Raw genomic sequence first — 12,560 nt, 5'->3', positions numbered from 1 at the left:
ATGAGTCTTGAACATAAAATTTCCCCATGTATAAATTCTCCTATGACAGGTCAAGAAACCTCTAGAAGCCAAGAGAAGACAATGGAGTTACAAAAGACGAGCAAAACAAGCTTCACCTTTGAGAGTGATCGAGAGAGTGAAGATCAAGAACAAGACATCAAGGACTTGGAAGAGCTTCAAGAGACTGATTAAGCTACCCAAGAGAAATTCCAAGAAGCCATCTACTTCAAGAAACCAACAAACAAACGGGCACCTGACAAGACTCCTGAAGTAGTACAAGACGTAGTTCAGAGAACAGCTATTGGGCCTAGATCGCATCCAAGTAAGTTCTATTTAATATTTTTGATATTTGTAGGTCCATTAAGCCCCAACAACGGCTAGAAGACGTGCTCATCACAAGGTTTCAAGTTTGCTTTAGTATTTTACTTATTTTCTTTCCAAAAACAATGGATTTGTGTTTGTAGTTTTATTTGTTTCTTTGTTGCATTTTTACATTTATTTCGGCCTTAGGGCTAGCTGAAGGACTCTTATAAAATTCCCCTGCAGCAGTTGTACGAGTTTTTATCCTTGATTATCAATTAAGAACCGAACTTTCTACACTTTTTCTCTTTAAGTGTCCTTAAGAGAATAAGCTTGTTCTTTGTCTTGTGTGTGTGATTAAAAAAGGCTAAGATCGTGTACTGTATCAGAGACCAATCACATCTCTGTGGTGTACTTCAATCCGCCAGCACTTCCCCTTCATTCGATCCCACACGAGAGAAGCGACCATCATCGTGTCAGATCTACATCAACGACCATCTTTCCTTCACAAGAGAGAACCGACCGCCATCTTGTGAAGCCATCATATCTATCCTAATACAAGCTCACCACCGAGTCTTGTATCATCTGGTATCAAAGCGTAGTTCACGCTCTTCCCTTGCCAGGTTTACCTTTTCCATCTTCTTTCGATAGTTTTGATTTCTAGTTTTGTTTTATTTAATTTTCAAAATAAAATAAAATAAGAACCCTAATTTGCTGCAGTCTTGTTTCTATAGTTGTTTAGTTTTATTTGTCCTTAAAAAAAAATCGTCACTATTATTTCCTTAAATCGTCTGCTTCAGTCTTTGATTTAGTTTCTGTACTAGTTCAAAGTTTTCGTCAGAAAAAAAAAACATTATTTCGCTTTTAAATTTTTGTGTCAGCTAGTATTGTTTAAGTATCTTAAAGCTTATTTAAAAAAAAAAGTTTTCATTTTCTTGTTTGATTCAGCAAGTGCATCAGCGATTGTTAGTTTCTTGTTTCTAAAGATTTCATTTTTGATTTCTGTGGTACGTTGATTTCTTTGTTGTTTTTGTCTAAGTGCAGGATACTTTTAGACACTCACAATGGGAGAACATGCTGCCATACCCCAAGATGCCATGATGAAAACCCTATCAAAACAACTAAAAGGGCTTGGCGAAAGGATAGGTCGTTTGGAGCAGCCTCAGCCCATAGCTGAAGTTGAACCAGTTCAGGCTCGAAGGAGTGTCCGTGAAGAGGAAGAAGACTCCCTTGACCTAGATGACGATGATGATCCACCACCTGATTGATTAAGGCGTCAACATCAGCGGATAGAAGACCCATTGATTAGGAACCGCGCTCGAGAGATGGACACCTGTGAACAGAACCGAGATGTTAAACTAACACCTCTTACTTTTGCAGGAAAATCAAATCCAGAGGTTTAGATGGATTGGGAGAAAAGGATAGAATACATATTCCAATGTTATAGATATAGAGAACTCTGAAAGGTAGCCTTAGCATTGGCACAACTCACCGACAACGCCTTATCTTGGTGGGATAGGACAGTGGCCGAGAGGAGGAGACGAAGATTTTCTCCCATCAACAATTGGGGAGACATGAAGTACCTCTTGAAGTTGACGTATGTTCCTGATCACTATTATCGAGACTTACAAAAACGTTTTAGAAAATTATCTCAGGGAACAAGGACCATGTACAAGTATTTTGAGGAGTTTGAGAAGCTCATGAACTCCTTGGTGTTAGAAGAATCCAGCGAGTCATTGATGGCTCAATTCATTGACGGGTTCCAAGAGTGATAGCCCAAAAAGTGGAGATGTCCAAGTATAACAGCCTACATGAACTATTTCACAAGGCTGTACAAGTGGAGCAACAAATCAAGCGTAAGATGTCTCTGAGCAATCGTACTAGAAGCAGTACACCTTGGAATGCAAGTAACAACCGAGGCATGGACAAAGGCAAGGCTATAGACAACGATTCTCGGTTCAAGATTACGTCTAGCGAAGTGCTTAAGATCACCAAGCCCGAACCAGGTAAGTTTCCTAGCACTAGTCAATCTCGTACCCGTGACATTACTTGTTTTAAATGTCAAGGTAGGGTACACATGGCGAGAGAGTGCCCAAACCAACGAGTGATGATCCTCACTCCTAGTGGAGACTATGAGTCTGAAGACGAGCAAGATGAGAGCCTGAATGATCCAGAGGAAGATGTGGAGTATCCTGATGTAGGAGAACTCCTTGTGATCCGACGTATGCTGAGCGTGTATGTCAACCCCGAGGAGAAAGTTCAAAGATAAAATATCTTTCACACTCGGTGCACAATCAATAACAAGGTATGTAATTTGGTTATTGATGGAGGTTCTTGCACTAATGTTGCTAGCAAGTATATGGTAGACATGCTAGGTCTTCAAAAGAGAAAGCATCCAAGACCATACAAACTTAGGTGGCTGAACGATGATGCTGAACTGAAGATTGCTGAACAAGTGACTGTATAATTCAGCGTTGGAAAGTACCTAGACCAAGTTATTTGTGATGTAGTTCCAATGAGAGCCGGACATCTTCTCCTTGGAAGACCATGGCAGTTCGATCGAGCTACTAATTATGATGGGCGCACAAACCACTACTCTTTCACCCACAATGACCGTAAGTTTAACCTTGCCCCTCTAAGTCCATCAGAAGTTCATAAGTTGTAAAAACACATGAACAAAGAGGTCGAGGTAAGGACTTCTAACCTTTACTTAAGTTCTAGTCGAGTTTGTAAGACCATGAGTGCCCAGGGAACCGTGCTACTAATGGTTTTCAAAGAATGTTTAAGTACAAGTTTAGGTGAACTTGAACTACCTACCGACGTACGTGCTGTACTAGATCAGTACACATATGTTTTTCAAGGGGAGATTCCACAGGATTTCCCCCTATTCGTGGCATCGAACATCAGATCGATCTTGTACCAGGTTCTGCTCTACCTAACAAACCAGTTTACCGCATGAATTCGAAGGAGTCTAAGGAGCTAGAAAAGCAAGTGCACGACTTGATGGACAAAGGGTACATCAGAGAGAGCCTCAGCCCGTGTGCTGTACCAGTTCTTTTGGTACCAAAGAAGGATGGTACGTGGAGGATGTGTGTGGACTGTAGAGCAATCAACAATATCACCATTAAGTACCGACATCCTATCCCGAGGCTAGACGATATGTTGGACGAGCTAAATGGTGCAATCATCTTCTCCAAAATTGACTTGCGAAGCGGCTATCACCAAGTCCGAATGGGGGAAGGCGACGAGTGGAAGACCGCCGTTAAAACCAAGCAAGGTCTGTATGAATGGCTCGTTACGCCATTCGGGCTAACCAATGCACCAAGCACCTTCATGCGATTGATGAACAAGGTTCTAAGGTCATTTATTGGTAAATTTTTTGTTGTCTACCTTGATGACATACTTATTTACAGTAAATGCTATTCTGATCACATTAAACACTTAGAGTTAATTTTGAAAACGCTTCGGAAGGAAGGCTTTTATGCTAACCTAAAGAAGTGCTCATTTTGTATTGACAAGTGTGTGTTCTTAGGTTTTGTAGTGAGTAAAAATGGCCTACAAATAGATGAAGAAAAGATCAAGGCGATCCGTGAATGACCTACTCCAACATCCACTGGACACGTCCGTATTTTTCATGGACTAGCAAGCTTCTACAGGAGGTTGTCAGAAATTTCAGCACAGTGGCTGCACCAATGACTACTGTAATTGATATATCATGGGTTTTACGTGTTTTTGGCCATGATATAAGTCTTATTTATAATGCTTTTATAGTGTTTTCGAGTCTTTTTGAGTCATTTCAGGATTAGGAGCTATTTGGCATGGATTGGAGCATTTGGAAGCATTTGGAGAAGATGTGCCGAAGGAACGTATCGGGAGAGAAAATTTGGTGTGAGTGTCGAGCGTCACAATTTTTGGTGTCGATCGACACCAATATCTGACGACAATTGAATTTCATGCTTAATTGAAGTTCAGAAGATTTGCAGATTCGGCCCAGAAGTTTCCCTTATTTGCAATTAAGCCCAGTTTGTGGTTAAGACATATATATTGAGTTTTTAGGGTTTTGTTAAGACTGAAGCTTTATTTTAGAGAGAGAGATTTTTAGAGAACCAGGAGAGAAGAAGCCATACCTCTTTTAGAGAAGATTCATAACTCCTTTATTTCTTCTATTACTTTCTTTTATGATATCTATTTTATTCATGATGTTTGTTTCATTCACCATGTCTGAGTAGAATTTCTTGTTAGGTTTAGGGTTTTCAAAGGAATTCATGAATTGTTAGGTTGTTAGATTGTTAGGACTGAATCAATAAAGTTCTTCATCTAGATTGTGGTTAATTTGTTCTATAGTAGTGAAAGCAAACTAGAATCTGATCTTAGGTTAATTGGTAGACACAAAAGTGTTATTGATTTCCTGAAAATAATCTAGATGAGCAAAATACCTATTCGCAAAGAGGTTTGGTTTAGGGATTTTGTGAACTTATCAAACCTGAATTAAATGCATGTCTGAACTTATAAATTTGCAAAGAGATTTGGAATTTAGTGTTCTAGACATATATAGTCTTGGCAACGAAAGTTGATTGATTATGCTTTTGTGATTTGAGTTCAAGAACGGTGCTTTATAAATCCTGACAATTATTTTGCAATTTTGAATTTCCTGAGAATATCCCTGAGCCAAGCGTTTTCTCATATTGTTTTAAAAACCAATCTTTATTTTAATTTGCTGTTTTTAATATTGAAACCTTGCTTGCTTAGCTTAATTTTAATACCGAATATTTACTGTGTAATCTTTGAGTCTCTGTGGATTCGATCCCTAAGTACTACAGTGATCTCTTAATTGAGAGAGTAGCTCAAGGCAAATTTGAGCCGATCAGTAATCAAGAAAAATGTACCATTCTCATGGGGAGAAGCTCAAGAACAGTCATTCAACACTTTGAAAGAGAGGCTCACAAAAGCACTAGTTCTAGCACTTCCAGATTTTAAAGTTATGTTTGAAGTGGAGTGTGATGCATCATGTTTGGGAATCGTAGCTGTACTACATCGGAGGAAAAGAGCACTAGCATTTTTCAGTGAAAAGCTAAGTGGAGCAGCATTGAACTACCCGACCTACGATAAAGAGCTTTATGCCTTAGTACTAGCACTTACTACATGACAACATTACTTGTTGTACAAGGAATTCATCATTCACACCGACCATGAAACTCTGAAGCATCTTAAGGGTCAGACTTCACTTAAGAGGAGACATGCGAAGTGGTTGGAGTTCATTGAGACGGTCCCATATGTGATCAAGTACAAGAAGGGAAAGGAGAACGTGGTAGCTGATGCTTTGTCGAGGAGACATGCCCTTATAGCTACAATGGAGGCTAAAGTGATGGGTTTAGAGCACATCAAGGAGTTGTACAAGGATGATCCAGAATTAGAAGAGTGCTACAAAGAGCATTGCAAAGGAGCTTACCAAGCATTCTACTTGCAAGATGGGTTCTTGTTCAAAGACAAGCGGTTGTGCATCCCTCAAGGTTCAATGCGAGAGATAATACTCACCGAAACACATGGTGGAGGGTTGATGGGTCATTTTGGTGTTGACAAAACTTTGGCCATGGTAATGGATCATTTCTTTTGGCCTCATCTCAAGAAGGACGTTAAGAGATTTTGTTCTCGATGCATAGTTTGCCATAAGACTAAATCCATGTTACATCCTCATGGTCTTTATTTACCATTACCTATTCCTAACGCCCCTTGGGTAGATATTTTTATGGACTTTGTCTTAGGATTGCTTAAGATTATACACAAAGATTAATTCTTTGTCGTCGTGGACCGGTTCTCCAAGATGGCACACTTCATTCAGTGTGACAAGACCAATGACGCTACTCAAACCGCACATTTGTTCTTCAAGGAAGTGGTGCGCCTCCATGGGATTCCGAGGACCATAGTCTCTGATCGTGACACCAAGTTCCTGAGTCACTTTTGGAAGACACTTTGGAGAAAGTTAGGTATCAAGCTTCTATTCTCTACAACTTGTCATCCTCAAACGGATGGACAAACAGAAGTGGTAAACCGAACTCTCTCAACTTTACTTAGAGCCACTCTTGGTAGGAATATGGCGACATGGCTTGATTGCATTCCTTTTATTGAGTTTGCTTATAATCGTGCCGTTCACTCGGCTACAAAACTATCTCCCTTCGAGATAGTCTATGGAATTAACCCTTTATCTCCCATAGATTTAGCACCTTTACCTTAGATAGAACAGGCTTGTCAAGATGGATTAAGATGAGGAGAAATCATCAAGAAGTTGCATGAAAAAGCCAAAGGCAACTTAGAGAAGAAGGCCGCCGAATACAAACGCAAAGCTGATCGCGGAAGAAAGGAAGTGTTATTTAAACCACGAGATTCGGTCTGGTTACATATGAGGCATGAGAGGTTTCCAACCCAAAGAGCATCCAAGCTATCACCAAGAGGCGACGGTCCATTTAGGATCCTCGAGAAGATCAATGACAATGCTTACCGTTTGAAGCTACCTAATGAAGTAAAAGTTTCTCATACTTTTAATGTTGCAAAAGATTCAGTTTTGAGGGCAAAACCTTTTGAAGAGGGAGGAAATGATGCGGACATCGATTATCCTATCCAACTCGCTGAACTAGATCAGGTACCAGATTTTGTACCACACCCTGTACCAGTCGTACCAGAAGGTCCCATGACTCGTTCAAAGTCTAACAAACTTAGAAAGAGGTTCAACTAAGCTATACAAGACATTGTGAGCTCACTAGAGCTGAACTACGTCAACTGGTCTGTACCACCTTTACTCCATCACGACGGATATGATCCCATCCCAGAGGAAGAGCTTGCTGAAGCACTCACCTAAATGAGTCTTGAACATACCATTTCCCCAGGTATGAATTCTCCTTTGACAGGTAAAGAAACCTCTAGAATCCAAGAGAAGACAATGGAGTTACAAGAGACGAGCAAAACAAGCTTCACCTTTGAGAGTGATCGAGAGAGTTAAGATCAAGAATAAGACATCAAGGACTTGGAAGAGCTTCAAGAGATTGATCAAGCTACCCAAGAGAAACTCTAAGAAGCCATCTACTTCAAGAAACCAACAAACAAACGGGCACCTGACAAGACTCCTGAAGTAGTACAAGACGTAGTTCAGAGAACAACTATTGGGCCTAGATCGCATCGAGGTAAGTTCTATTCATTATTTTTGATATTTGCATGTCCATTAAGCCCCAACAATGGCTAGAAGACGTGCTCATCACGAGGTTTCAAGTGTGCTTTAGTATTTTACTTATTTTCTTTCCAAAAACAATAGATTTGTGTTTGTAGTTTTATTTGTTTCTTTGTTGCATTTTTACATTTATTTCGGCCTTAGGGCTAGCTGAAGGAATCTTATAAAATTCCCCTGCAGCAGTTGTACGAGTTTTTACCCTTGATTATCAATAAAGAACCGAACTTTCTACACTTCTTCTCTTTAAGTGTCCTTAAGAGAATAAGCTTGTTTTTTGTCTTGTGTGTGTGATTAAATCCGCCAGCACTTCCCCTTCATTCGATCCCACACGAGAGAAGCGACCTCCATCGTGTCAGATCTACATCAACGACCATCTTTCCTTCACAAGAGAGAAGCGACTGCCATCTTGTGAAGCCATCATATCTATCCTAATACAAGCTTACCACCGAGTCTTGTATCATAACTTATTTGTTAAATCTATACCCTAAGCCACAACCTAGTCAACCCAGTGATTTTCTCCATTTTACGCTGTGACTTACTAACGTATTTATTAGCTGTTAACGTAGTTATTATATGCTATCAAAACTCTTACGTCTAATCTAATCCCTGGTCCACACAAAAGTCAACCCAAACATTAATTTAAACCCTAAACAAATATGTTATTTATATGCTAGTCAACCAAATGATTTCCTCTTGGACACAACCTAGTCAACCGAATGATTTCCTCTATTATACGCTGTGACTTGCTAACGTATTTATTAGCTGTTAACGTAGTTATTATATTCTAACGAATCTCTTACGTCAAATCTAATCTACAGACAAAAGTCAAGCCAAGCATTAATTTAATCTTGGTAGTGACTTGCTAGAGTATTTATTAGGTGCTAACTTATATGTTAAATCTATACCCGAAGCCACAACCTAGTCAACCGAATGATTTTCTCTATTCTACACTGTGACTTGCTAACGTATTTATTAGCTGTTAACGTAGCTATTATATGCTATCGAATCTCTTACGTCAAATCTAATCCCTGTTCCACACAAAAGTCAACCCAAACATTAATTTAATCTTGGTAGTGACTTGCTAAAGTATTTATTAGATGCGAACTTATAATTCATGGAAAATCTAAATACTATTCATAACCAAGCCACACCCATAACCCTACGACGGATACGATGGAAAGATGTTTAGCATTAAGATCCATAGGACATGAGAAACGAAATGGAAATAGTATACTTGAAAAGAACAAATTAAACAATTCAAACTTAGTTACATATGCCTAAGGAACACCAGCTAGTATGATGGCGGAGACAAGCCTCTTAATTTCAAACTCCAGCTGTTCAACCTTAACCTCCGCACATTCCTCGAGACCACCTTTGGCGTGCGCATGAATCAAAAAATATGCCATTATACCAGAATCCAAAGGCGATTGAACCTGAGGTATGCACGAAGGCCGTGTGATTTCAAAGGGGCCTGTGGGCGTTTGGAAAACACTAGCCTGGGAGAGAAGATACGGAAGCATTAAGGCAATTGGTTGGAGTTCGGCTATGATTTATTGGTCTTTCCGCAGCTGGGTATTACAATCAAGAACAACAATGCTGCCATTAGGCAGATCAATGCACATCGATACCCAGTGTTTCCGATCGAAATTGAAAGGAACATAAAGAAAATCTGCTTCTGAAAAAAGCAGCGCTCGACCTATGTCTCCGACCCCTAGAATTTGGCCAACCACGTCAGCGGGAAATTTGAAAATTGTGGGGACATGAACCTTGGAAATTTGGAGAATTTACGAATCATCAATGACACAAACTTCAAATCAAGCAAGTCGACACGAAGTTTCTGCCCATCAAGGTTATCGGTCCGCAATAGATGACGGCTAAATCTGATCAAAGCATCCATAACCTGCAAAAAATAGGACAAAACAAAGGTATGTTAAAAATTAATCACTCATTAATGGTGACAGATTCATTAGATAACCATACCTTCGCATTGTGATGTTTTTGCCTCTCTATTATATCAACAACATCTTTGTTAGAAAGGGACTCTTCACCACCTAGGCTAATTGTCCTGCAACCCACAACAATTTTGTTAGTCCGGTAAAACAATATATATCTAATAAGCCCAAGTTATCCAATTAACACAATTTGGATAGTCCAGTACCTGGCAGCCTTGAGCTGCTTCAGAGAATTCTGGTAACGTTCTTCAGGGTTCACCGCTATATTTGAATCCTTCTCAATAGATGATGGGTGTCCAACCAAGACTTTTGTCTTCTTATCATACTAAAAACGTCCGTCCAACTTCTTTGAAAACATACGCATCATTTTACTCCTCCTACCAGGAATAACTGCTCAGACCTTGGAGAAAAAAATCACGGAACAAAAATATTAATCTACTGAGTCAAAAATAAAATTATCTGATATCCTACGATTAACTTGTAAAATATTACGTTACCTGCTTCTCTTTTGCCACAGTTAGCCTTTGAGTTGCGGGTGGAGGGGTAAAAAATTCTTAAACGGAAAATATTATAAAAAAATAACACCCGAGGGACTGAAAAAAATAAAATTACTTCCTAATTAATTGAACCCAAATTAGAAAAAAAACAAACCTGCTCGGTATCATGAAGAACTGTGTCCCCTGCCTGCTTGTCCGGGGGATTGGTGACCTATATAAAATAGTTCATTCAACATACAAACATAAATGAACTTATAAGAAGAGACAAAAGTAAATAATATTTACCAGATAAAATTAGCAGTATCTGTTAACAATATTATTATAATGCTATGATTTGCAGGAGCATTGAATATATGGTTATATTTTTAAAAAGCCCATGGATACAAAGAGTACCCAACATTTAAAGGGCAAAGTTGAAACAACACATACACAAACATCACAAAAAGATTGACGCAAAGTGTAAGAAAATATCCGCTATTAATTATTATATCAGCCTAAATGACAGATATCTGATATTTATAACAACAAAGCTTCTAAAAATATAGTTTCCTATGCTAAAATCAGTTGCCGAGATTCAAAACGTCCAAAACATAAATAAATCCTTGCCAAACAATACAAATATTTCTACTCTTGCCAAACAATAAATCCTTGCTAAACAATCCTTGCTAATCTGATCCAACGTCTAACAAGAATACCGAATATTTCTACTCTTATCAACTAACCATGGGGTTATTAAGATCTTTACTACCGGACCCAATACCGGTTACAGCTGTGTCCTCCAACCTCTGCAAGGGAGAATACATATAATTAATTAATGTATTCTACGCATTAAACAGAGAGATAAAGATAAAACCACTAACCCGCTCTGCCTCTGCTACGGGAAGAGGGTATTTCACAGTGCTATCTGTTTGGATTACTCCAAGACCTGACTGATCAACAACCTGGAAAACATGAAAAACACTGTCATAAAAACAATAATTGTTTAAGTATAGACTAGAAAATGAAAAACAAATTAAACTGGAACCTGAACATACATACTTATTAAAACAATCGATGTTACCCCCAATTAGATAATCAATTCCATACCAAGACTAATCCATACTCAATGCTTCACCAAGAAGTGTTAATGAATTAACTAACCTTAACAATATTAGTGTTGGAAACACAGTTCCCCCCAAGAACTTCTCCGGATGATTTACCCGCGCAGACCTAAAAAGACATCACATGAGAGTTTTGATAACAAATTAAAAAACAGGTAATAGTAAAAGAAGGGGAATTCGTTAAAATTCACATTTTGTCTTTAGAACTTACCGGCAGATCAATGCTTCTTCCGACGTCGCCAGTCTCTCCAAGCCCTCCACCGTCTGTAAACTGCTGAGAACGCCCACGTCAACTATTAGGAGAATCAAATTACATAAATAGGAAAGATGCGCAATTAGAAGGAAAAACCAACTAACATCATGGGTATCAGCTAATCCAACTTCGTCAACAATGGCAGAATTCATATCAAATCCTTCCAGAGGAACCTGGGAGAATATAAAGCAGAATATTTTTTGAGCAAAACGAAAAAAAATTGTGGGGGAACATCTAGAATGGGTAAGAACGTGTACTGGTTTGATATGGCCTTCCTCATCCTCAACAACCAAGGGGGGATTTTCTGCGACCTCAATCCTTTGTCCCTCACGAGGGGAGACGATACCACTTACTTCAACCCCGCCACTTGATATCCCCTGAAGCAGAGTAATGTGCCAAATAACTAAATTTTTATCGGATAATTTTGGAATTATCCACTAATAATTTACTGCATCTCATATGTTCGTAAACAACTAAACTGGTCAAGCCCAACAACGGTTGCTGGTTCCACACTCCCACAATTACCCTGCATGAGGTTCTCATACATGTCACATATGGAAACATCCATCACAGTAAAAATTACCGTCCACCAACTAATTCAAGGGATGGGAAACTGACCGCTAAAATCTTGGCTGGATAATGCAAAAGAATATCAGCAATAGAGTGATCAACGCCATTGCGAAGGGAATGATCGACATCCATCAGATCAGTTGATTCTGGAAACCTCGGACCATCAAAGCGGTCTATGGGAGATGTTTGAGGAGGAGAATTAGTTCTCTGATCGTCCGATGAACCACCATCTCTGCCATCAGGGTTTTTAGGCATAGAACCGACTCAGTTACACCCTTGATGATATGGGCCTCCATTGAGGCTAGTTTAGAGCCCAAAAGCCAAGAGAGAGAGTAACAAGATTGCATGTACCTGACTTACGCTAAGGTTCAGGAACAGCCGGTGAAGGGTCTCTGTTTTTCACTGATTGTCTAGGGGGAGCTTTTTGAGCTTTCCTGGCACGAGTTATTTTGGCCAACACTCCTCTTTTCTGCTTCTTAGGTGCCAACTCCAACTGGGATGGTATGGAACATTTCATTGTTAAATAAAAGGCCAGACTCAGCAAGAGACACAATATTGTCGACATCAACATCGTCACAGTCATCGTCCGAGGTCAAATCCTCATTAGGATCCATATCAAGTTCCGGGAATATAATAGGGTCAACCAATATCTGGGATTTAAAAAATAGG

The 12,560-nt window shown here is 39.3% G+C and overlaps 1 protein-coding gene across 1 annotated transcript; it reads right to left on the bottom strand.

Moving 5' to 3' along the window:
• Window positions 1-10,681: 10,681 nt before the first annotated feature.
• On the bottom strand, window positions 10,682-12,146 carry LOC17874528. Its single transcript, XM_023778398.1, has 7 exons — window positions 11,940-12,146; window positions 11,579-11,698; window positions 11,426-11,494; window positions 11,280-11,339; window positions 11,109-11,177; window positions 10,829-10,909; window positions 10,682-10,753 (listed from the first exon to the last, which is right to left on the bottom strand). The coding sequence occupies exons 1-7, from the start codon at window positions 12,144-12,146 to the stop codon at window positions 10,682-10,684; spliced, it is 678 nt and encodes a 225-aa protein (XP_023634166.1).
• Between the last annotated feature and the right edge of the window lie 414 nt (window positions 12,147-12,560).

This window comes from Capsella rubella, unplaced genomic scaffold, assembly GCF_000375325.1.
Source record: "Capsella rubella cultivar Monte Gargano unplaced genomic scaffold, Caprub1_0 scaffold_13, whole genome shotgun sequence".
In the NCBI taxonomy this organism is placed as follows: domain Eukaryota; kingdom Viridiplantae; phylum Streptophyta; class Magnoliopsida; order Brassicales; family Brassicaceae; genus Capsella; species Capsella rubella.
Note: the sequence above shows the minus strand (reverse complement) of the source record. Positions and strands in the feature narration are given on the sequence as shown.